Source organism: Mugil cephalus, chromosome 16 (assembly GCF_022458985.1).
Source record: "Mugil cephalus isolate CIBA_MC_2020 chromosome 16, CIBA_Mcephalus_1.1, whole genome shotgun sequence".
In the NCBI taxonomy this organism is placed as follows: Eukaryota; Metazoa; Chordata; class Actinopteri; order Mugiliformes; family Mugilidae; genus Mugil; species Mugil cephalus.
Genome location: NC_061785.1, coordinates 9,126,894 through 9,153,678, shown reverse-complemented (window position 1 = coordinate 9,153,678; position 26,785 = coordinate 9,126,894). Strand labels below are relative to the sequence as shown.

The 26,785-nt window shown below is 41.2% G+C and overlaps 1 protein-coding gene across 8 annotated transcripts; it reads right to left on the bottom strand.

Moving 5' to 3' along the window:
• Window positions 1–226: 226 nt before the first annotated feature.
• rnf157 (ring finger protein 157) lies at window positions 227–26,747 on the bottom strand. Of its 8 annotated transcripts, XM_047610000.1 has the most exons (21): window positions 25,875–26,747; window positions 23,133–23,251; window positions 19,015–19,103; window positions 18,588–18,737; window positions 16,841–16,958; window positions 16,686–16,752; window positions 16,559–16,602; window positions 15,439–15,486; window positions 15,234–15,305; window positions 14,945–15,104; window positions 13,780–13,892; window positions 12,803–13,035; window positions 12,577–12,679; window positions 11,371–11,479; window positions 10,338–10,397; window positions 9,136–9,350; window positions 8,985–9,047; window positions 8,835–8,883; window positions 5,320–5,430; window positions 3,687–3,721; window positions 1,972–2,119 (listed from the first exon to the last, which is right to left on the bottom strand). In XM_047610000.1, exons 1-20 carry the CDS (start codon window positions 25,960–25,962, stop codon window positions 3,687–3,689), a joined length of 2,046 nt encoding a protein of 681 aa, XP_047465956.1. In that variant the 5' UTR covers window positions 25,963–26,747; the 3' UTR covers window positions 1,972–2,119. The 8 variants fall into 8 exon arrangements, with proteins under 8 accessions (XP_047465951.1, XP_047465952.1, XP_047465954.1 ...); XM_047609995.1 differs by lacking the exon at window positions 3,687–3,721 and having other exon boundaries at window positions 227–2,119; XM_047609996.1 differs by lacking the exon at window positions 3,687–3,721 and having other exon boundaries at window positions 227–2,119; window positions 18,588–18,731.
• Between the last annotated feature and the right edge of the window lie 38 nt (window positions 26,748–26,785).

Here is a 26,785-nt window from a genome sequence, read left to right as displayed (position 1 = left end):
TATTTTTTTATTTTTAGAGGCGGTTACGTCTTGATTTTGTTGATTTTTTATGGGCAACTTTAAACTCTGGGCTAGAAAAAAAAAAACAAAACAAAAAAACAACGCAAACCAAGGCTGGAAAAATGAGCGTGTTAGGAAACTGCTCAGAGACATGAACAAAAACACAGCCCAGCCCTGATTAATGAATCCCTTCTATTTAAATCAACAGGAAATCACACAGTGGACGTTTAGTTGCAAAAACTTTATTGTCTGTTTGAAGTCTTCTTTGACATTTTCACTCTAGAAAAGTGGGTTCTTGCAGATTTTGGACCCATTCCTTTGATATCATACTGCGACTGGTGCCAGAGGACGGCTTCGTTTAAACATTCAGACCTGTGATCACATGACTGTTTGCAGCTTAATAGTGCAGTAATCTTGACCTCAACGTTTCGGCCAAGGGAACAGGGTGCTAGCAACCGATATATATAACACTACAGAAGGATATGGTACCGCCTTATGTGTGTGCAGTGATCCATCATCAAGTCTACAGGAGGGTGCAGGCTGACCTAGACTAACATGCTAACTCTACTATCACCTCATGCACCGCGCAAAGTGTGTCGTCTAGGAATCAGCTAAATAGTGCATTAAAATGTCGATATCGTCCCTTTTCGGTTATCTGTGAGCGCGCGTGTTTGCGCGAGTGTGTAAACCTTTACAAATTGTTCACATATTTTCATCCTAATAAACAACACAGTGTTCTGCAACAAATTAAAACACAGAAAGAAAAAAAAACAACAACAGGTGAGATATACATTAAAAGTTGTTATACAAAACAACTAAAAGCTTCACAAAAAAAAAGGGCTACGTAGGGATGATGACAACGAGGGAACACGAGGAGGATGAAAGAGATGCCGGTTAACGCTGTGGCCCTTTCAGATTGTGTGATGCTTCAGTCACAATGGCGAATCCCTTTACAATGGCGACATTAGAATAAAAAAAGTAAAACATGAAATGAAATGTCTGATTTTGTATTATAAGAGGCCAGTGCAGACAGAGTTGAGTTTGAACTGCAGACACTAGTGCAGGAGAAAAGTAGGAGACGCAGTTTTTGTTATTGCTCGGTGGTACTTGTTGATTTCCAGTTGCACTACAATAATACTGACATGCTAAGATGGAGCTGCGGAGGGAGAGGATGGCAATGATCAGAGTTTGTGTTTAATTCCAGTTTCGGATGTCACGTACATTCCCCTTCATTACATCACCGTCCTACATTCTGCGTGGCATTTTATTTATTTTTTTCCCTTCTTCTTCTTTAGTCCATTTCTGTTGATTTCCACCACCTCCACCTACGTCGCGTCTGAATTCACATTCAGTAGATTTCTTGGCGGGAATGAGAGGGAAAACTCGAAAAAGCTGCATGCAAGCTCGAGACGGGAGCTCCCTGATCCGAGGAGAAGGGTCAGCGTTGGTTTAGCTCAGTAAGGTAAGGTAAGGTAGTTCGGTGTGAGCTGACTTTTAAAGTGTCCGTCCACTCATTCAACACGTAGTTCACAACAGAGAAGGAGAAGTTTGTAGTAATAAATCCGATTGCCGATCACAGTAGCCCCTGACTGTTTGGCTGGTAATAGGAAGGAAAGAATAAGGGGGAGGAGCAGCATTTCTAAAGATTGAAGTGTCACGATACACAGCTCTCATTAATCCTACAGGTAATAAATAATAACGCAGCGGTAGGCTAATCATTCCCACGACGACTTGGGTCACAGACGAGAAAACGAGGAGATTTCAAAGTGCACAAATGATGAACGGGGGAATTTCCTCTTTCCTCCTTTTTCCACTTAAGAGTTTCAGCACAAGCAACGACAATCAATCCGGGAAACGTTGGAAGGGGATCCCGGTTCAGCGAGGACAGCGTCCAGCGTTGCAGCACTATGGCAGGGTACGAAGAGCTGAAGGGTTTGTGTGTGTGTTTTGTGTGTTTCGCGTTAAGAGTGTTACACAATGAGCGGTCCGCGGCGGGGATGATTAGGACTCTGGCCGTCCCTGTTCTCGGGCCCCTGCTCCTCCAGGTTGATATTGTGGGTCGAGCTGTGGTGGGGGGCGGGCTCCAGAACAGGCCTGTAGCCCCCGAGGTACATCAGGTCTGGAGGAGAGACGAAAGACAGGGAGACAGACAGAGAGGACGGTTACGATGCAAAAATCAAGGAAAAGATGCAGCTGTAGTGTACCAGTAAAACTTCACATCCAAACATCAAAATAAAAACAAAAATGGTTAGAAGATTAGTAGATTAAAGCTTCTCTTGTTTCAGCCTCTTTTTTTTGACCCTGGAAATCACTGTTGCCTTCAACAATTTAGACTAAACTGTGAAATATTTCAGTGAAAAAGCAAAACTAAAGATTGATCAGTACTGGAAATACTCATTGGTTGCAAACTGTTTTAATTCCTTATGTGCAGTGATTCATTTGAGGAGGTAACAGATTGTGAATCTTGGAGGCGACACAAGCTCAAAAAGACAAATTAGATGCTTGAAGAAGATCAATACGTCGACGCTGTGAAAGTCTTGTTACCTAATGGGATATGGTTTCAGAAGACACAAAGAAAACATGACTCCAGTTTACAGTCTGCACGCGCTTGTAAATTAATGGATCACTTCCCGTCTTCCATTCTTGAGTGATTAGATCAAGAGGAAGATTTTCACCAAACATCTGAATCCCATCTTTAACAGCAATTTCTCTGCTCCATAAATAGATAAACCTTTTGTTCTGAAGAAATAAAAGGAAGGTTGACTGCCTCCAACACAGAGTGGTGTAAGGTGTAACGCTTACAAATTTGTATCCCATGTGTAAATATGCACAGCTTAATGGAGCTATGCTTGAAATTTAACTTTCTGAATGTGGTCCTTGTCACAGTTTAAGAAAATCGACATGCACTTAAGTTGTCCAGTTAAAGTCGGATTAGGGCAATAATTTGTTTTTTTCACCTTTACGTAAACAAACTGACTGCTTTAAAACTCCATGTGGAGGATGGTAACGCTCCTGGACATGGGAAATGTAGTTAAACTGTTGGAAAATAGAAAAAATGAAATAGCTGCAACGGCTGCTAGCACAGACAAGAAGTGTTACCTTGGCAACCAGAGCTAAATAACGACCAGCCGTCGAACCAAAAAACAACAACAAAAGAAAAACATCATGAGGACGAGCGGGAGCGGTTTTATAGTGGAGGTAGCCTGAGGTTGATTTGGATTTATATGTTGGAGATTGGACCTTTATTGTGACACTTTTTACAATAACACAATAAGAACGCACCGTGGCCATGAAGCCTGACACCTATTTTATGAATACTGAAAACGCTAGAGGTGCACCTGAGAGAAAAGATTGAATTACTTCTCAGCCTGATGGATTGCAACAGGCATGATGCTCATTTTTTCTTTCTTAACGTGCGTAAAGGTTTCTCTCACTATTCCAATTTTTAGCCAACATTTCTCTTAAGGTCCATTATGGAAAAACACCTCAACTCAAAACTTTTTGTACATTTTTGACCTCCACCACCGAGAATATGAACAACAGAAAACACTGAGATACTTTATAGCTGTGCTAAACTGTGCAATGCTTTTGAAATTTAATGACTCGAAGCTAAAATAAGAACAAATGAAGGGCTACTGTTTTGTTTGTATAAATCCCGGTGTCTCATCTACCAACTGACTCCATACCTAGTCCTCAATGTGCACTGGGCACGATTCCTCATCTGTCCATCCGAAAGACAGCGAAAAGGAGGGGAGAAAATGGGCAAAGGAGAAGAGGAGAAGAGAGTGGCAGGAAAGAAAATGTCCAAGAAAAGACAGCAGAGGACGTGAAGAATGACAAGGAGAGTAAAGGGGGGAAAAAGGAGAAAACAGGAGAGATAACAGGACACTTTTACGACACACGAATAGAAAACATGTCACGACATCGACTGTAAAACACCAACGCGGTCATGTGGGTTTCAAGGGAACGAAGGGAGGAGGGAGGAGGGAAGAGGCTGAATGCAGAGCTGAAGGTTGTGAATTGTTGTCACTTGCAAGTTAAAAACAAACGCTCTGGAGTCTGAACTGGTGTTGTTTTAGTTTATGTACAGAAGCTGAGGAAACCAGTTGATGTTGATGTACAGGTGAAAGAAATAGAGAAGATGCTTCTGCACCACTGAAGTAAATCCAGGCACCAGAGAATAAATTCCTTGTATGTGCATATATACTGTATATAAAAACTGATTTGGTTTTAAGGTAATTATCATGATTTTATTATTTAAATCAGGGGTCTTCAACGTTTTTCAGACCAAGGACCCCCAAACTGATGGAGAGATTGAGTAGGGACCCCCCCCCCCTCTGCAGGACCTGTGCAGACCCCCTAGGGGCCGCAGTCCTCCTGTTGAAGACCTATGATTTATATATTTTTTTCTGCAGGATTTGTGTCTTAATAGTGAAACTACGACTGACAAATAATTTGTTATGTCACATGTCTTGCTTCCAGGCAGGTTTATGCTTCATAATTAAAGTGACTGAATTGAAGAGTCAGAATAAAAGAAACACACGATGCATGTGGGACATCGATGGCTTTAAAGGTGCTGAACGAAAACGGGAAACAAAGGACTCAAAGTGGTCAAATAACCTCAGTTTAACATTGCTGTGAGTCAAGAACAAAGTCAACAACCTTTAGCTCTCCATCACAATAATCCACCAAGAGTGGAGGATAAAGGGAGGACAGGAAGGGAAGATGGGAGGGTGTGAAAATGAGTCGCGGATGTTTGGCAAAGCGGCTCGGAGCTGGCAGACACTGAACATGAACTTTTAGGAAAGGCCGGATAGTTTCTCTCTCAGGCACTCACATGAAACAGGAAAAATAGAAAAATACACAGCATGCAGAAACCACCGGTCACACACTCGATAAGATGCACTCACACACAAAACACACAAAGACACACACACACACACACACCAGGGCTTCAGCTAAAGGGGAGAGGAGGGAGAGAGTGCACAGCTAACTGGTACTGGAAAAAAAAAGCAATGAAGCACCACAACACCGAAGAGTAGGGATGAAGAGAAGAAGGAAGACTCCAGATCTTCATGCTCCGCTACAAAAATAATCCTCTCCGTTGTTTGGCTGCAACTAAATCTAACAAAATATTAATAAAAAAAAAAGTGCTCTGTATCCTAAATTTACATTAGCACGTTAGCATAGTAGCCAATGTCTCTTGTAACTCATGCACTGCTGCAGCTCTCCGCACCTCCACCCCCTCCCACCCCCAAATCCCTTCACTCTCCCAGTCCTCAGCTCTCATCGGTCCATGTTCGAGAGGTTGCCACTCACCGGCGAATCGGCTGTCGGGAGCTTGCTCATTATCCAACCCCAAAGAGGGCGTGTCACAGAGGGCGACGCCCTGATTGTTATTGGCCAACTCTGGACACCTGCTCCGCCCACCTGCAAGCGAGGGCAAAGGTCAAACAAGAGCAGCCAGGCACAGCAGGGGGGTGTGGGGGTGGAGGGTGGGGAAGGGGGGGGCAGGCGGGTGAGGGAGTGAGGCAGGGAGGGGAAGGGTGAGGGTGAGGAAGGTGGAAGGGTGCGGGTTGGGCATGCTAGAATGGCAATAACAAAATAATAAATGATAAAGTACATTTGGTCAGTGAAAGACAAACTGATCATAGTGTGTGTAATTAAATATATATTTATATATATATATGTGTGTGTTATTTAGCCTGTAGCTTTACAAATACAAACTTTATTTTTTTTTTAAAATTTACACAGTGAGGAGCGGACGTGAGGCTGTAGGGTTTGAAAATGTGACTCGTTAAGGAAACATGCTTCAAACAAGGCGTCTTCCTGTAATTAGGACGAGAAACTGCTGCACTACAAGTTTAAAGAGGAGGAAATAAAAAGAGGTGATTCTCACTCAGGAAACACATCAACCTCTTCATACAGCGGGAAATTATTTATTTACGTATTTTTTTATTATATTTGTTTCTTTTTGGTTTTTAAAAATGAATTTGACTTGGAACAGGACACACATATACACACACACACATATATATATATATATATATATACATATATATATATATATAAACTATTATAAATCAGATGCTCTTTTACCTAAAGTATCTAGGGCACATTTTTTTAAATAAAAAATAAATGACAACTTCATTATTGCCATATGGGTTTTAGAGAAACTAAGAAAACTTCTGTCAAAAATGGTACAAATCAGCACAATCGTCAAATCAACATCACTGGCTTTGATAGTGTAGAATTACCTTGAATTGGTTCTTATCCACCAATTCACAATTGATTTCTATAACCTCGTGTCTCGTAATACAGAACAGTTCACGGATACTTTCATGCAGTTTTTAAAAGAGTTCACAGATTAATTTTACCACACGTCCATTTACTGCGGTTTTAGCATTTTTCACTTCCTGTTGAATTTCACTAGTCACACTTTATACATAAATAAATGATAAATTAACAGATATTTTAGGGTATATATGTAAAGCTGCCTCTCTTATGTTTGCGTAGCAGTACTCGCTCTATGATCATTTTGTTTTAGTGCTGTCTGATAAATAGTTAAGCTGAGAAATGAAGATGGAAAAAGCAAACAGGAGCTCGATGGATCTGGACCAGATAATCAACACCGACATGTTTAATATGTTAAATATGTGTGCGACTGTGTCGTGCCTGCAGCCAGCCTGCTTGTGTGCAAGCGTGAGTGCTAATAGGGAGGACGTGGCAGAGATGACTGAATGATTGGCAGCTCAGCACAGAGACACAGACAGGGCACATTCAGAAGCCGTCTGGCAGGCGCCGGTGCAGATGCACACGAGTGTGCGTGCAAACATACATCCTAGAGTGCGTGTGCTCATTCACAGTGCGTCAGGCAGCGCGGCTCCGCTCGCCCCCTAAAGAACTGAAAGGTCATTCAGTGACTCACAGGTGCTCAGGGATCGTTTTAGTCCGGCCCGAGGTGTCAGGACGCACAAACACACACACACACACACATTTCACAGAGAAACTAATTTACATAAACACGACGTTCAAACCGTTCAAATTAAAGGTGACCTTGTTATGTTTACTACTTTCTTTTCTCTACTTCTTCTCTTCTCTGCTGCTCGTGGACTCTCTCTACACACAGCAACACTTTCTCGCACGCTCTATCACTCTCACTTTACTGCACACACAGACGCGCGCGCGCACACACACTTGCAGACACGCAAACGGCATTCAGGAGCAGCGCAGATGAAGAAGCTTCAAGATGCAGCAGCGGAGGCAGACTGCAAAGCTTTGCCGGCGAAGCGTGTAAATGCCACACGTCACACACAAACAGCAGAAATACACAAAGGTAAAAACATTCATGTAGAAGTGCAGATCATGCAGATGCATGACAGTAGCCTGGTGTGCAGCAGAAACTCGTCTAAACACCACAGGATGTTATGAATGAAAGGAAGCTCCGATCGATCTGAATATTTATTATAAATTACCGCTCATTAAATCCATTAAAAGCTCAGGAAGTATCAAACGGTCAAATAAATAAATGAGTTTCATCCACCAGCTGCGTTCAGGTGCTAGTTTCTCTGTGGGAGGCTGCGTTCACTGTCGTATTCAAACGCATCCTGCGGGATCTGATCACAAGTGAGCGGCTCTAATTGCATGCGGTAAGTCTTTGCATGTGTCTGTAGGGACCACTTAAGATTATATCTCAGATTTGCGCTCTGTTTGCAGATAAACACATCCATCATTTGGCTGCTGCTGTCTCAAAACAACGGATCTCTACGTGCTGCTGTTTCTGAACCATGAACATCATAAATATCAAAATAAACTGTAGGATGTAACGAGCAGTGACGTCAGGGACCGTATTTCAGAGGTCTGCACTGTAAAGGAAATATTTAAGGTTACGGAGTTAAAATAGAAACTGGTCATTATTGGAAAGGAAATACGGTAACTTAACCCCAAACAGCTGTTACAGATGTATACGAGACCAAGACCATTGCTTTGCATTTATTTACGTGATGGAAATTCACACAACTTACTCATATTTGAACAGTTTTATTTGTTAATTTAGATTTAGATTTTAGATTTGATCATTATTTAATTAGTTTACAGCTACACCAGCATTTTATATTATATTATATTATATTATATTATATTATATTATATTATATTATATTATGTTAGCACTTGTGATTTTTCTGCCTTTGCGCGGGATGTTTTTTCTGAACGAATGAAGGATGTAATTTGAGTAGGCGGTCCGTCAGTGGGGCCTGGACACATTGTGTGTTCACACTAGTTAAGGAATGTGGAGTACAAGTGGCTCACACCACTTTCCAAATGCGCCCTCTAGTGGGCGTGTTCACATCTGTATCTAAGGCTGCTCACTTGTGATCGGATTCATGTTCACATCTGGTTTAAACGATGATTATTAAACCGGTTTGTATCCGGATCAGAGCATCCCCCAGCGGACAACACGTGGTCTGATATTTATTTTAAGCAGTCATCGCTGTGAAGTAGTCCAGGTTTCCAGTGCACACATGAAAGGAAGCCATTCACTCCAGCTCAGAAGCTGCGGGTTTTGTGGTGGTTTCAGCCGACTTTAAGAGCATTTTGAAAGGGACTGCACCATCTAGAGGGCAAAATGTGACATAAGATGGCTTCATTTTGAAAAGGTTGTCATTACTCAGGCATGATTCAAAAGGATTCGCTGAGAGATCAGGTTCATAATTTGTAATTGGTATCAAAACTCTTTTTTTTTTTCTTTCTTTTTTCTCATGGCCTGAGAGCAACGAATGCAAAGGGAGGTGAGAGGTCAGGGGTGAAAACTGAGGCGCGGTCATCATAGTTACCTTTCCCATTCGACGGGGAGGAGCAGTCCTCTTCTGTGACATCGTTTCCCTACACAAACGGAGGAAAAGATTTTGTCATATGATGGTATTTAAATATTTCTGATAAGCTTTGAACGCACTCTGTTCAGCCAACATCAGTGAGTTTTTCACCTCTGAGTCCTGCTCCTCAACAGCCACCGAGTAGTTTTGCTCCTTAACGTCCTTGGGAAACTCCTGAATGAAGAGATCCGACACACTAATGAGACGTCAAAGGAGTTAAAACATCTGGATTCGTGGAGGATGTTTTCTCCCCTGCACTCACCCCGTCCTGCTGCGACGGCCCTCGACTCTCCATGGGGGCGTCCTGGTTCTCCTCGCCCTCCACGTCTCCGCCCTCGTCCCCCCCAGGCTCGCCTTCGGCCCCGGCCAGGTAGGACCCTGACATGGAGGACATGGTGTCAGTGCTGATGTGGGAGTGCTGCGAGTGGGACGAGGCCATGGACATCACTGACTGGGCCAGGCTGCTGCTCACTGGGTCTGGCAGACAGACGAAGACACACATCACGGTCCGGCTCGGGGCTTTTTTTTTAGTTGCCAAATGAAATTTCCACCAGTTTGGAATAAAAAGTGACCCCATAAAATGCAGTATTTACTCCAGTTTAAGTGACTACAATAAACTACACAAACAGCTGTGTTACTGAGGTTATTAAAAATAATAAAAAAAAGAGATTGATATTGTTGAGAAATGCATCGTTAGTTTTGATTTTATGGTTCGCAAACTTTAATGTCAGTATGCGAAAAAAGGAGCTGCAACCAGGAGGTAATTAGCCTTGCTTAGCATAAACACTGGCAGTCGGGGGGTAACAGACCAAAAAACAGACGAGACTAATGGTGCGTTCCATTTATACTCAGAGATCAAAATTTCCGAGTTCCGAGTTGTCATTTTCATCTTGAACGCCCCCCAAAGTCGGATTTTCTACTCAGAAAGTCGTAAAAACTTCACTAACCCTGAGCTGAGTTACCAAGATGGCCGCCCTGTGTTTAAACAGTAATTAGCTAATGTAATGTTCCATTTATTAGCACTTCTGATTAGTTTTTGCTGCGTTAAATTGGTCATACAGACAATATTTTTCAACATACAGAAGTTGAAATGCTGCTGCAGTGTAATTTAAGTTTTTCATGTATGGGAACTACAAGCCCATGTAATATGTCAATAGCCATCATAGCAATTAAAAGTGTTTTATTTTTTATCCATTTGCATTAAACAATTAAGACTTTTGAATATTTTTATAAATTTCTGCCTGGTGTGCTGTTGTAAATTTCATAACTGTAAATAATTCTAGTACAAAACTCATGAGTTGGTTCAAGTTGTAGTGTAGCTTAAATAGAGATAATTTAGTTTAACATTACAGCAATAACATCAAAAACCAAGCACCAATTAACCACAGGTGTCAAAGAGGTAAATGAAACGCACCATAAAACTTGTGCTTTATGCTTAGCTAAACTAATTATCGTCTTATTTACCTCTCTTCGTGAACGAGAGGTAGTCTTTTTCAATGTCATAACTGACTGAACTCCAAACCTCTGTCAGCAACACAAAAACACGAGATTAGCTTTTACAGAAACATGTTCACGGTCATATTATTTCATGCAGCTTGCAGGAGATTTTACATAAAATCTGATCCAGTGGCACAAACATAAAAACCAACCTCCTGATGTATTCGTGTTAAAAGGCTCGGCTGAAGCTTTTCATGCTAAATGTCAATGTGACATCTTCTGTACATTCAATGAAGAAGATGAAGTCTTAATTCAAAGTAAGACTGAATAAACTCTATTAATGTCACAAGAGAGTGAAAGGAAAGGAAATGAAACATTAAAGCTCTTTACGCACACGACCTCTGAAACAGTTTTTGTGATGCTTTTAAACGTAGTAGGGATTTAAGTTATTCTCTTGGTAGGTTTTGGATTTATGACGCCCAGCGGCGCACAAAAATTTAATTAATTAATTTGGTTTGTCTTTGCTCACATAGTGAGTATAAATTAAGCGTTGTATACATTATCCCAGTTGCAACCAAGGAGGAAGAATAGTTTTAACAAATTTTGTAATACAAAGTATATTTTTTGGTTTATTAAAGACGTTTTATTTTGTAGCTTTTGTGCATATTTCCCTGAGAAGGTTTGATGTAAATGTAAATTCAGACATCTGTGTATTGCACATCTTTGTTAAGAATGATAATATTTTTTTTTCCTTTATCCACTCATGGGGAATATTTTCTCGCAGAGTCTACACTTGTGTGGAGCAGAGTTAAGAGTTTGCACCTCAGACATGAGGGGATGCAAACCTGCACCCCATACGGCCTCAAAACCGTTTCACTACTCCAACGAGGTCCCCCTTTCCTATCAGTAAGATTACAATACTAGTATTTAGGGCATTATTTTGAAATCAAGAAATATTTTCTTTCACATTGCTGGAATAAGTTGCGAGATGAAAGCATAAACTACACACAACATGAAGAGGAGGGAAGACTTGGATTGAGGTCAGGTTTAGGTTGTGTACCTTCGGGGGAGGTGATGGTGGAGGAGAGCGGGGTGCCGGTACAGGAAGACTGATCGATGGCTCCAGACGAGGAGAGGGTCAGGTTCTCACTGTCTGGAGTCACTCCACTCTATAAAACAACAATTAAAGAACGATTTCTAGAGTACTCAATAACACAATAACTCTCAAACACAGTAACAAATGGGAACTTGTATGACACAGCTTAATGGAGCTATGCTTGAAATTCTTGTCCCAGTTTATGTGCAACGAAAAAAATTGAATAACTGATGGGAACATGTTCTCCTCCTCCACACTAGGTGGCGATATGTGTCTTTTCAGCCGGTTAATAGAGTCCCCTTTACCACCTATTGTGTCATATTATAGACAAGAGTCGTTCATGCGGCAGACCTGCATTTCATCAACCAGATGGATAATAGTACCAGCTTTCTTGTATGTTTTTGTTCAGGTGTAGGTACCAGATCTGCTCAGGTGAGTATCCGGCGCTTCCAGGTGATGTCAACTACGTCTTCGGCTACATTCGGCTCGAGTTAAACACAAGTTTAATTTATTTTTCACAATATATTTAGAAAAGATAGCTCTATTAAGTTATTTATTTATTATTTATTTATTTAACTTTCCACAAAACACACAAAAAAAATACAATGACAGGACATTATTCATAAAAAACAAAGTAATAAAACAACAAAATAATTTGAGTTCAATCAACTCATTTGTATATATTTGTATAACTGAAAAATATTAAATAATAATAGAGCTTTTATCAATTTATCCAAAGAATAAACAAAACAAAACCGATAAGTTGCTTCGAGACCAACAGGCTAACACTGCTAACCTCTCTCGCTCTGCTTTTCTTGTCAACAATATAAATGACATCAACATCCCTCTGTGCTGTCATCTGAAGCGCGATCTAACCGAGAAATCTGTCCTACACCGGAGTCATACACCAGTGCAGCGGTTGTGAAGTATGCGCAAACGTGTTGTCCACTTAAAGTCTGACTAAGGCGTATGCATGCTAGAAAAAAACAATTTCCAGTCACATTATCTGGGTGTCTTAATCGGATAACGAGAACTCAGATTTTAGTCGGAGTAACGTGTTTACGTGCACTTAAGTTGTCCACTTAGAGTCAGATTAAGGCAATATTTTTCCACGTGCATGTAAACGTACTGACTGAGGTAGCGCATTTTGCCTTTATATCACACACTCACCTCCTGCTGGTCCACAACGAGTTTGTGACGACAGGCCTCAGATTCACTGCAAGACTTCTCATCCTCCTCCTCGGGAAGCACAGAGGAATTCTGGGAAAGTGACCTGAAATTATCAACAGAAATGGTGAAAAATAACATGGATGTGTTTGTAGTTGACATAGAGGAGCATAGTATTAAACAATGTCACATTAACTACATTAACGGTGTCTAATTCTCTCAGACTCACTTCGAACCACTCTTCTTGAGTTTGAGTCCCTGACTGGAGTTGGAGTGGTCTAGAGGGGAGAGGGAGCGGGCCGGCGCCGGGTGGGGCTCGCTGCTGTAAGGGGGCAGCGGTCCGGAGACGTGGCTGGGACCGGAGTGGAGTGCACCAGGAGCAACGGTGGAGGTGTTCAGGGGGCCGTTCAACGCCTCCAGGAGAGACACCGCCTCGTAACCCGGAGGGATGTGCTCTGATGCCTGCGTCGAGAGGAGGACGGTGATGTGAATATGAGCTTATGGTTACTTTAAATCAGGGGTCTTCAACATTTTTCAGGCCAAGGACCCCAAAACTGATGGAGAGATTAAGTAGGGACCCCCTACCTACTATATGTGTTCTATATTAAACTCCGGCCAGTGCTATTAATAAATATACATTATTAATATTAAGCTATTCAAATAATACCCAGGTTCAAATATTATATAAAAACCTACCTAACTGGTGTGTATATAACTGACAGATAAAGAAATTGAGAAGCACACAACTTATCTAACCTTGGATGAACGGATGTTGATGGGAGCTAGCTGCACTGTTAGCTCCTCTTCTGCTAATATTGCAGCGTGCTTCTGGATTTCACCTGGGGACTGAGTAGGATCTCGGGCCAATTGCACGGAAACCTGACACGGTCAGTTTGTAATACGCAGCCTCGTGATTGGCTCAGCAGCAATAGGGGCGGGGCCTATTGTGTACAGGAGGCTTAGATTGACAGGTCTGGTCTAGTGTGACGTCTTCTGCCTCCATCTATCCCTTTACTAAAATAAGTTGGACTCATGTTAATGCGTATTTAAAGGAAATTTGAAAGGGAAATTTAAAAAAAAAAAAAACAACATAAAAAATGTCTAATCAACCAACGATTTTGCGACCCCCCCCCTGTTGAAGACCTATGCTGTAAATCATTCCTTTATATACTGTGCGTTCAGTTTTCAGTGGCAGCTTCGTCTCACCGAGTGTTCCTCTGAGTCGGACGTCTGGGAGGTGATGACGGGGTTAAAGCTTGTAGGAGAGAGAGGACTGAGTTTCTTCCTCATCGCTCGGATCTGCAGCAGAGCTCTGAATGCTTCAAGGGGAACAAGAAAACAATGAACACAGGGTTGAACAAATAATAATATATCCAAATTACACTTAAGTTCTCAGAAAAATGCAGAAATCTGAATATTAGAATAAAAAGGATGAGGAGAAATTTTTGCTTATTTCCAAAAAAAATTCTCTCAATTTGAGGCTCAGACACAACAAACTGATTTTCCAAAAGCTATAAGCAACAAAGGCTGTTCTGTCGCCTCACGTCTCCTGTGCACGGAGCAAAAAGTTCACACATTGTAAAGACATATTATCTGTAACTACATTAGGGGAAATAAATATCCGTGTGCTAGCAGGTGGCAGCAGTCTGAAACTGGAAGAGCTATGACTCAAGAGGAAGCTAGGAAGAGACACGTAGCCTCTGCTGAATCACCGTGATCAGTTCACCTCTATTTTAATAATTCACTGTTGTTGTGAAAATTGTTTTTTAATGAGATCAAGCTACAGCCTTCAGAGATCTGACTACTTGGTACGTTTAGGACCCTGAAGGAAAATTACCCGAAGCCGACATTTGTCATCTTTAAAGAAAAATACAGGTTATCTAAAAGAGAGTTTAACTATTAACTCTTCTTAACTACGACAAATATGTCCGACAGAGGGCAAAACAAAGTGTTTTCAACTATTTCTGTCTAATACAGTCGGCCTCTGCCCGTGTATCCATCAAAACAATACAGCAGTTTACTTCCCTTTCTTAAATGTTACTTTTCAGATACAGTCTGCATGGTCCTTATGTGGTCATGCAGCGGCTTTTGTTTAAGTTCCCATTTTTTTTTGTTTCCTTCCTTGTGCACCGTATGAGATCAAACACGCAAATCTGTTTTAGTGCATCACCTCATTCTTTTAACAAATGGAAACAAGCGTAATTTACCATTTAGGCTTTAAAAAGACGAGTCTGTCTGCGCAAACACATCTTTCTTGTTTAGGCTGAGATCAGAAATAATATTGTTGAATAAATCTTAAACTATCAGCCAACTCTAACAGTGGACGGAGTGTTTAGTTTAGCGAAATGAACTCTCCAGCGTCCGAACTCACGCAGTCTGCAGATGGGGCAGCAGTTGGCTTGGTAGCGCAGCGTGTCTGCACAGGCGTTGCAGAGACACAGGTGTCTGCATGGCAGGATGAGCGTGTCGCGCACGTCAGACAAACACACAACGCACTCCGCACTGTTGTCACTGATCTCGTCGTCGGCAACCTGGAGACAAAAATGATCAAACCATTAAGAAGAAAGAGGCTTTTCTCTGGCGGAGCTGCAAAGGCACGCGCTCATTACACTGCACTAGTCACTTCTGACAAAGCCGACTCCTTCCTTCCCAATATTCACCTTTGATTCCTGGCTGTTGTATTTGTTCTCTATCCCATAGATCTCCTGCAGTAAGTAACTCACTCCATCCACCTGGGAATAAAGGAACACAGAGAAGAATAAAGGAAGTGGTGTGATGTGCACGAGGGGGGGGAGAAATAAAAAGCTTTGTATTTCAAAATCGTAAAAATGTCACACAAAAGGAGGAAGGAGAACATGTACTCACCACTTGTTTCTGCTTCAGGGGCTTCACACAGTAGCTCCCGTCCATGTGCTGCCACAGAAAGCAACAAATGTCCTCATTATCACAACACAGAAACTATCACTGATATGACATTTATTGATTTTAAACATTAAATCATAATTTCAGTTCCCCAGTTTTGGTCTTTAAACAGTTTTATAACATAGTGATGGAGATAGAAAATAGCTTCATGCATAATTTTGGTTCCTGTTGCTCCTTCAGAGGAACATTGAGAGGGACCTTTGCACACAAAAGACTAACTGCGAAAATAGCTTCTTGAAATTATTAAGCCGGAGGTTGAAATGTAGCTATGGAAAAACATTTAATGACTAATCGCACCAGAGAAGGTTTGGAGAAAGCCAAACACGCATCCGAGAGCATCGGGTCCACAAATATACCGTGTAGCTTTGTAGCCGTCGGTTGGTTGCTAGGGAATGTGCTCAGCTATGGTTACCTAGGTTACACTCCAGACAGATGCTCTAAGATGTCTACCAAGGTGGCGAATTTGGTGGTGGAAACCAAAGTGATGCACGGTGTTTCCTTTAAGTAAATATTTTGGGGGAACTCTGAGTTTGCATCATATGTCAAAGTGGAGATTTAGTTAATAATATTACTTTAAATAGCGCCTGTGTCCCAAAAGGCTAATAATGAAGGTAATGTTGGTTGCTGCACTGCAAAAACAGCATTACTAGAAAGAAGTTAAGTATTTTTATATTCAATCAAATCATCCTGTATTAAGAAAAGAAAATGTGCCAATGGGTTAAGCTTTTATTCTGCTTGGCATAAATTCTGAAAATAAGCACAAAGTTCTCGTCTCTGAACAAAATATAAGGATATGTTGCTTTCTTGAAATTATTTTTTTGCAGTGTGGTGTATCACAGGCACAATAACCAATACTTTTTTTTTTAAAATTAAATGAAAATGGTATTGAGTGATATTTGATTATAAGCCCAAAGGAATGAAACGTCAGTCAGTCAAAGCTTAGTCTGCAGGCCTTCACGCCACAACCCAAGGACATAAAACAGAAAAGGCTTCCACAAACTTTAAACTGGTTCATCATTTTATCTGGAAAAGACACGCAAGGAAATTCAGATTAGACTCTTACCTTTTCAAAAGTAGCCAGCAGAATGTGTGAGTGTCCCAAATGTTCTGCAAAAATAGAAAAAAAAACAGCGTTCGCTTAAAATTCTGCTGCAGTACCTTCACACCAGATCCAGCCTGATGAAACTCACCGTCCCCCTCGTCCACGACGGCCTGCACAACCATGGGGAAGACCTCCTTGTCCATGTCAAACAGCAGCTGAGGAGAGAGACACGGCTGATGCTGTATCTGTAAAAAGCGACTTCGCGCTCCACCACACATCCACGTCGGCCTGCAGGCCTCCTACCTCCTCGTCGGCCCATTCGCTGAGATTAACGGTGTGCGATGGCAGACAGAACTGCTGGCAAACTCCCCGCTTGAAATGCACGGTCTCAGACTGCAGCGAGCTGTCCTGGGGCAGGTAGCTGCAGGGAGCACAGAGAGGCAGAGGCGACAGTCAGCTTATCGGGGTTATTGCTTCTATCTGCTGCTCGTCACACGTGGACGGTTCACGTCTAAGCGGTTATCCAGTCCTCAGCACCAGAAAGGGGGAGTCTTAGACAACCTGGTGCAGCCTATCTGCACAGAAATACAAAATCGGAGACAGCTCCTCGTGCAAAATACGCTAAAACTGACACGAAACATGAGATGTATACAAGATATGCGAGAGCACGCTGGCAGAGCTAATTAGTGTCTGCATGAATATTTATGCAAAGATTTTTTTTTCCTTCCACACTCGCCTGAATTTTGATTTCTGTATTTCATTAGGTATTCAACATTTTGGGTCGTTGGTGTAATTTTCATATGAAGTACCTTAGACTGTGTTTGGTCTTGGCTTTAGAAGAGATAACACTAGATTTGAAGACGCTGTCGTCTCACTAGGGACTAGATCTGAAGTGACGTGGCAAAGAAAGAACCATAAAATGTGGGAAGCAGCTAAAATTCCACATATTAATTATATATTAACCAATAAATCTGAAACATGCTATTATTAGGCTTTTATTAGTAATATTTATTTCCTTCTATTCTGTCCCCGTCTGAGTATTTGTTAGACTTGTGGATATACACCGATCAGGCATTACATTATGACCACCGACTGGAGAAGTAAATAACATCGACCGTCTTGTGACAATACATTGTTCTGCTGGGAAACTTTTGGACCTGGCTTTCATTCGTGTGGTTGTCACTTAGACATGTACCAGCCACCTAGTTCAGACCAGACACCCCCACCCCATAGAAATGACACCCCATGACACACAAAAATGGTTTAGGAACAACTTAAAAAACATGAAGAACAGCACAAGGTGTTGACCTGACCTCCAAATTCACTAGATCCCAAGTATCAGTTGGTTGATCCACAGAGGCCCCTCCCCTCAACCCACAAGACCCAAAGACCCTCACTAACAACATCATGTTACCAGGACACCCTCAGAAGGCCCATGTCCATTCTCTGATGAGTCACAACTGTTTTGAAGGCACAAGGTCATAATGTTGTGCCAGATCAGTGTACATTTTCTTTATTAAAAAACTGTGTTACCCAACTGAAAAAAAAAGCTCTCAGATCTATACTTATGTTCACGTGTATTTGGGTTATTCTCCAGGGCAATCACACAAATATGATGGCACAGCTGTTTTTATCTGTACATGAATCCACATGCTAGTTCTGCCAAAACCGTCGGTATTCACATAATTGTCCCCTCAATGAATAATCTGAGAGCTGCCAGCGCAAAAAGCTCTGCGGAGAAGTGTTTTGATCTCTCGCTCCATATCAAAAGGCGGAGGATTTTATCGAGGCATTGATGAAGAAAACGCATTTTAACGTGGATCAGACTGTGGAGGGCACAGAAGAAGACAGAGAGGCTTTTGAAGTGCAGCAGCAAACGCGTCTAAAGATGTTACGCCAAAATAAATGTTCAGCGCGAGTCATTTGAAGACAGTTTAGCACCAAAAAAAAAAAAAAGAAAAAAAAGAATCAGCTCACATCTACCTGAAGCTACACACTGAAGCAGGGATTATTCGGTGAAAACGAGTGAAATGTCAGAGCGTTCACTTACACTGGCACTCCATTGTGAAACTCCTCTATGGCCTGGTAGTAGATGGTGATGGCCACCTGTGTGTCAGCGTCGAAGGTGAACTCCACGTTGTAGCAGGCCCGGTTCTTCCCTGCCGCCTCGTCTCCTGGCAGCTTCAGGTCCTCGCTGCACCTGGTCAAACAATGGAAGTGAAACACAGAACAGAAATCTACAATGACAAAGATAACATAGCAATAAATAACGGTTATCTAAATCTAAGTTCCTTGTTGTATTGTCCATGTTTGATGTGTGGGTCTTGTTTTCAAGGGAATCTGGCCTGAGGTTTGTAATTAAATGGAACATGTAATGCTTAACGGTAAAAAAGAATGACTTGACACACTCCCTTAAATTATTGGTTCTGGCTACGTCCCTAAAAATAGAGTAATGATTGGTTACATCAGGTGCGTACCGTACAAGCCGCAGCGTGTCCTTTCGAATGTTTATAAGGCTTCGTAGCGTCTTTACAGGTTCCTGAGGTGGAGGGGCTGCATACGGGAACTGAAGACAAAAAGAAAACACGAAATTATAGATGCAAAACACATGCTATGGGAGTAAAGAGTACTAGTGTTCATTTTCCCTCAACCGCCCAACATTCCTGTCTTCGCCGCAGCAAATTCAGGGGTAGACGATGACCGTGGCTGCTCCCGGTTTAACCTTAACACAAAAGGGTTTTGGCTTGTCAGCACGGATCTCGTTGGTGCTGACAAGTGCTGAGCTGGGGCAAAAAAAAAATTGCCAAGACTGTGTCTTTCCAGGAATGGGGTTGACACTTCAGACAGCGTTTGGCTTTTATTTATGCATACGTGGGGACCACAGGAGTATAGTTCAGGGTTCAGGGTCAAACACAGTCTGTCTTTATTTTAAGTCAGGTAGAGGACCAACGTGATCTTTGATAAGAAAGTGACTAGCCTGTCGTTAGAAATAAAACATCAACGCATTGAACTTGAGACAAGCCGGGGTCTAATTCTCAATGCTGCTTTGTTGTGTGTTTGAAAGCAAAAGTTGCTGAATAAGCGTAAGGTGAGAGCCGAGGTGGACCTGGGGATCTCTGGAGCAGAAACATGCAGGATGTGGTCAGATACCTCGACGCTACAACCCCTCATCTGTGTGCCTGTGTGTTTGTGTGGCTATGAAGGGCACCATATTCAGCACTATTACACATCTGGGCTCAGCAGGAGTCACGCCTGTAAACCACACAAACAAACACACACGGAGTAACAGATGCTGAAAAGGGCCATTCACTGAAATCTACACAGGCAACACTGCAGGTCTTATATGGAATCATCAGAGCAACAGTCTTCATTTCCTTGCACACGCTCGGACTAGCTTTCTTTTACAGACATACGAGCGCTGGGCTGAGAATTTGCTAATAACAATTGTGTGAAAGCTCAAGAAAGTCTTAGAATAAGTTATTTCAACAAGAATTTAAAGCCATGCTAGCAGTTATGAAGCAGAGTCTGTATTTACAAGTGGCACTGTTTTCAGCTAAGCGCTAACAACTAAGCGCCAAGATGTTGGAAAAATTATGCAAACAAGCTCATTTACTAGATAGATAGATAGATAGATAGATAGATAGATAGATAGATAGATAGATAGATAGATAGATAGATAGATAGATAGATAGATAGATAGATAGATAGATAGATAGATAGATAGATAGATAGATAGATAGATAGATAATGCTGTGTTTTTCCATGTTTGCCAACTTAGTTTAGTGTGTTAGCATGCTAATGTTCACTAGTTAGCATCAAACACGGGCTGTTTCACTTGCAGTATACTGCTGCATTCAAATGAGGTCATGTTTACTGTGTTCACAAGAAAAGTTCATATAACCAGCGCCCCTCAGTAAGCGCACACGCTCAGGGTAGTTTTTTTTTTTACGAATACATATGAACATTGAACAAAGAATTTGTTGATAACTGTGTGCAAGCTCAAGAAAGTGTTGGAATAAGTTATTTAAAAAAGAATTTTAAGCCATGCTAGCAGTTTTGAAGCAGAGTCTGTATTTAGAAATGGCACTGTTTTGAGCTAAACGCTAACAAATGAGTGCTAAGACGTTGAGAAAGTCAATGCTAACAAGCTAATTTACTAGATAGATAGATAGATAGATAGATAGATAGATAGATAGATAGATAGATAGATAGATAGATAGATAGATAGAACCACTAAGTGCAAAGAAAAGTGCTAATAACCCCAATGTACTCAGTATTTTATTGTACCTTTATGTTTCCTACATTCATTTAATGTTAGCCTAACAGCATTGTTCTTACGATGTAACCGCTTGAACAGCTAACATTTTGTGAACATGACCTCCCCTGTTGTATCCTCAGCATCCTTTTCTGTTAAATAACCGTCATATTTATGCTAGCAGATAAAACATTTGTTTCATCCTAGCACCTCGTCAGCCACTACAAAGGCAAAAAACTAAATTGTCATGTAAATAAAATGATAATGCAATTAAATCCAAGAGAGATCATGCTGACAAAGTAGCCCTTGTAGCTAATGTAAAATTTGAGGTGATTTGTCAGAAAATATATGCAACACTGACACTTGCTATTTCTCCAGACATTTTGCAAAAAGCCAAAAACTTGCCACTCACGATGGCACGAAAGGAAAGGACCAGGAAGTCATTAGGATTCATCCTCTTGAAACCATGAAAAATTCAGTCTGATTCACAGTCAGGCAACCAGTTTATCCACCCGTAGTGTGGTTGAAAATCCAGTTGGTATTTGTCTGCTCCAGGCAGGACTTTGTGAAAAATCCCTAAATATAGCCTCGTCCATTATCATATTAGTTGAGCGGTGCAGGAGCCCGAGAACACAACAAATGAGGGTTGGGTTTATGATTCCACCGCACCATCTGCTCAGAAACCACCAAACATTATATAATGCTGGTAAAGCTTCAGACACTCATACAAGAACAACAAAAAAAAAGCTCCATCACCAACTGAATTCAGTGCCCACAGGAGGATTATAAACACCCACATAATCAGGAGAAAAACTGCACTCCTAATTTTAGCCCCAGTCTAGACAGAAACAGCAGCGAGACTGAGATTATTACACTGAGAGATGGAGCCGAGCCTTTCCCTATCAGCTTCACCCAGTCAAACACTTTTAACTCCTCCAAGCCTTTTGGTCTGTGTCAAATTCTCCATTCCCTCAGCGGGGCTGGAGCTCGTCGTGTCATTAGTTTGACCTTCAGGTTTGTGATTAGGTTTAAACGAACCCACCAGAGGGACTTCGGCTTATCACCCTCTCGGTCCTTGGAGCCGGCAGACTGTCATTTCACATTTAATCAGTCTGACGGGATGAAATAAATTTCAATCAGCCGTAGTCTGAAAACCTGTTAATTGCCACCGCAGGAGTCACTGCTGCTGAAACGTATCCAATCCAGCTCGACGACAAGAAGACACCAACAACTTTTCACACCGAGACGCTCACTAATCAATTTGCTGACTGATCGGGAAAAAAAAAACCTTCTTCTTTTCAGAAAGCTTCTTCTGTCATTAAAGATATCACTGTGAACTGAGATTAATCAATAATGATTATAATTGTCAATTCCAGGCTGAAAACCTTTCTCAATTTCTCTTATTTTTACAAACATTTTGATAATTTTCATCTCATTTTAGACTGAACATTTTGTTTTCAAGGCTGAACACAACAGATGGATTTCTTAAAAGACTCTTTTTCGATCGAGTTCCTCCGTCTGCTCATTTAGACAGTCTAAAATGACAGAAAGCTCCAGTGGGTCATTTTCACAAATACACTTGCTCGTAGTCTATAGTGTTAGACAATTTGCCCTTATTCAGTTGAGCCCAGCTTAGGGAGTTTCCCATATATGAAAAGTGGCTTATTTTTATCCTAAAAAGTTAGTGTCTCAATCTCAGGTATGACTCAGTGTTTCCCCGGTAGCAGAAATGGACAGAAAGGGGAAAACATCTCATGTATGATTTCCGCTTAATGTTATGACATTTTTTTTTGTTTGTGTCGATAGATTGTTCGCTAAATAGTCTTGAACCTGTTCAGTTCTGTTTTTGCTGGTGTCAAGCATAGACTGTATATAAATATGGACACTTCTTTCCATTGGCCAAACTGATGCCATTTTCCCAGGGAGGTTCAAGCCAGAGTCTGATCAGTACGGTCTGAATTACATTAACTACCTAAAATGACAGAAACCATAATTGAATTTTTTTTTTTACATGTATTTTAGTACAACCAGTCACCAGGGGGAGCTCTACTTACTTCGGGTTCACTTAAAGCAGCAGTTCCATATTTATAAAGTCTACCGTGTCAACGGTCAGCCATGTTTTTTTATTTTGAAAAAAACCCTCTTAGTTCATAGCAAATAAGTACAAATGATAAATGGAACAGTTTGTTTTTGTGGCAGAAATCTTGACTTGTCTCTCTAAGTAAGGCACAAGTGTATTAAAGATGACTTGACAAAAAAATTAAGATGTCCGCCAGACAGAATACCTATTTAAACTGGTTACATTTTTATTATCACTGTTATAAGTGTAACAACACCTACCGCTACTGGTCTGGTCCCCAGGAAGTTAAGGTCCGTGTTTTCCCCAAACAGGTAGCCCTCCGGATGGGTGGAGTCAAACTTCTCTCCCCCCATGATGAAATGGCTGGCGAAGTAACTCCCTACACACACAGACAGGGAGAGAAAGAGAGAGACTTACATTTAAACACAAGAAAATGAAAATATACTTAATAAATCTACAACCGGGAAAACATATCAATGGCTTAAGGAGAAGAAAGATTTGTCTGTGCTCTTGTATGGCAAAATTGTAGTTGTCATTTTTAGTTTCTTTTAATTTATGTTTGGAAATAATACTTATATGTTGTTTTTAATGTATTTATTTATTTATTTATTTTCCCAACCATTCCAGTAGCTACTTAAATAAATAGAGTTAAAGTACCATGATAAACTGAGTGCTTACAGATTTAGATTATTTGTAAAAACCCATTGACTTCACTGGAATCAAACACCAACACGTTCCTTAAATATTTGTCCCGTCATCCATAAATACTTCCAGTCATTGCACCAAAAAGCAGGGACATTATTCTTGAATTACCAAAGATTAGTTTCAGTTTTCTTGTTTTAATGCAACATGAAATACTGGCTGAACTTTAGCTGTTATTGACCTCTAGCCTATCAGGCTTTAGGTTCACGACAACAATCCTAAATACATGTTTTTGCTTCCTAATCACAGGGCGGGCTAATATCTTAAGAGGGTAATGGTGGTTCACAGTCTTTAAATACATGCTGGGCTGCCGAGTCATGTATCTGGTGGTAGGATATTTCTTTTCACACTTATTAACACTGTAGAGGTTGAATGGTTTGAGCATTGTGACCTATTAACGTGGTAGAAGAAGGCAAAAAAGGAGCTCACTCCGTTTCCTCATCACCTCCTCATTATTTACAGCAGGTGGGAGAAGCGACCTGGGCTAAGGCTTTGTCACCAGATCCCACAGACAGGAACTGGGGCTGACAGATCGGTTTCACTGGCAGCCTCCACCACCACCACCACCACCACCTTTCATTTCCCCTCCCACCACCTCCACCGCTTCTGCTTCAGTCTGCAACCAGGACGGTTATATCACAAATTCATACGGCCAAATTTAGCTGCTGTGGTGAGAGTGGCGCTAATGGCAGCAACGCTGTTATCTCTTATATCCGACCCTTTAAATATATTAGATATCCAAGGATAATAAAAAAAATATATATATATATTGGATTTAGATTTCATTTTCTGGGAGATTTTATTTTACTTGATGTCTTCGCACATGACACATTTGAACACAGCGATATTTTTTGAGGGTAAAATTGGATTACTGCAGCTAAACTCGAGCAGGGCGCCGAACACGGGGCCTCAATCAGAAAATGTCACATAGACGCGACGTGACAGATTGAAAGCTCACAGGTCAGTCTGAGGTCCAAAGTACAGTCTGAGAGTCAGCAGGTCTGCATGTAAGACAAACGTACTGGGTATTTTTCTTTTAATCTAAAAGAAATAAGAAACATCTCTCACATTTGTCTGGATTTATGTTGCTTTAAATAATTGTTGCCTTAATTTTTAACGGTTTAAATGTTCCTATCTTAACTAATCAAAGAATTGGTAAACAATATTCTGACCAAGTATTCAACTCTACACAGAGCTGAAACAACTAACAAAATATAAAACTCTATAAAAACAGTGCTTAAATGGACTTATTTTGTGATGCCATCCGTGCCTTACATTATATTTTGTACTAACATGCTCAAATGATTCACTTTCACATACGTACAGAACATGTTTTTTTTGTGTGTGAATGTAGTGTCTGTATTGCTTGTTATTTGTATAGGTTGGTGGCAAGAGGAGAATAAATAAATGAATGTTGAATGATGTTTAATCATCAGCTAGTTGATTAACAGAAAATTCACATATATTGATAAAGTAAGCAAATATATCAAATATATTTGCAGGCTCTGGGCTTAGTCTGGTTTCAAATGTGTTTTGTTTACTTATTTTTATTCCTTTGCATAAATATCTATAATAATAAAAAATAACATCTTTGGTTTTCAGAGATTTACCTAATTGACTTAAATTTTAGACACAATATATATAATGTTTGACCTATTCCCATTTGTCTTATACTAATCTCACAAATTGCAGCTAAAAAATAATCCATATTTAAAGGAAAATGTAAATCATTATTTGATGCAGTCTTATTTTTTAAAATTTATTTTGTATTTTATTTTTTTTTTTAAAAAAGAACTCCCAGGCTCCCAGACCGTTTGACCATGAAGATCTTTTTATTTTTCATCCTCTGGGAATCCATCATGACTTATTTATGTTCACGGGCAGTCTGATTCAGTCATGATGTAAATAAATAAATAAATAAATAAAATAATCTACAGATGCTCACAGATGAGGGGAGAGCAAATCCCAGTCCTCAGTGAGAAAAATAAGATTAATTTGTGCAGATATGTGCACAAAAGACAGTAGATAACGTGTGCACTGTTGCATCTCCGCGGACAACAATGCTGCAGCGTGAGGAATACATTACAATAAATGATCAAACGCCCGGATAATTTGATTTCAACGCGTCTCCACAGGTAGATACTCCAGGTTGGAGGCGGAAAAAAAGCCTGCAGGCCTGTCACCGACCAGGTGTGATGGTGATGGGTGATAATTTTGCCCCTTATTAAATCATCTGCAGTGAGCTCCTGGAGCCTGGAACAGCTACCCAGCCCTGTACGACCTGTTGTTCGGTGACTTACCAGATTTCGGTGGGTAACGATACACCGAATTGGACGGTATGTCCACTTCTTCCACGCCTATGTTCTGTCTGCTCGTCAAAGCTCCCATTTCCAGCCAAATGCAGAAGACCACACGGGTTAACGGGCATAACACTTCAGGTTGGCTTTGTGCGCTGCGCCTCTTTATTCCCTATCATTTAATCCAGTTCGCGCTGCCCTGTCCATTCCCTCTCGGGTTCTAGCCCCGCCGTGAATATGACCGTCCCAGGGATTAGTAGTTGTTCTCTGGCCGCTTATCCCTCCCCTCCTGGTCGGCTCCTAGTTTGAGGCAAAAAACAGCCCCTTTAACAGCGGGGGAGCACTCGCATGGTGCGCGCCGCAGACTCGCACGAAATCCCCCCTCCGAGTGAGCAGTGCTTCACTTTGCGGGCGAGTGCGGCGTCGACATCCCGTTTGCTGGACGCTGGTCGAGTCTCTCCTCGTTTGCTCGTCGGTGGCTGGATCCCGTCACATCGGTCCGTGGCTCCCCATGACGTCAGACACGCACCGAGTCCGGACCGTGGTTTTTGCGCAGTCCCCCCTTCCTTCTCTCTCCGGTAGTGACGAGCCGCTTTATAATAACGTGACCTTCCTACGCCAACCGAGCGAGCGGTGGCTGACTGCAGTGCAGACAAGAGAGACTAGAGAGAGAGAGGGGGGAATCTCATATGCGGGGTGCACACCGAGCTCCACGCACCATTACCCGCATAAAGTGGAAATATCAAAAATTTGAACTGTTTTCCAAACAATATGAATCAATAGAATCAAAAATATGCAATAAATCAATAATCAGAAAATTTCGGAATTTATCGAGTGAAATAAAATAACGATTTGATCGTGACTATTAGGGAGAGGAGTCATTTAAATTTAACTAAACAGAACAAAGGCAGAAA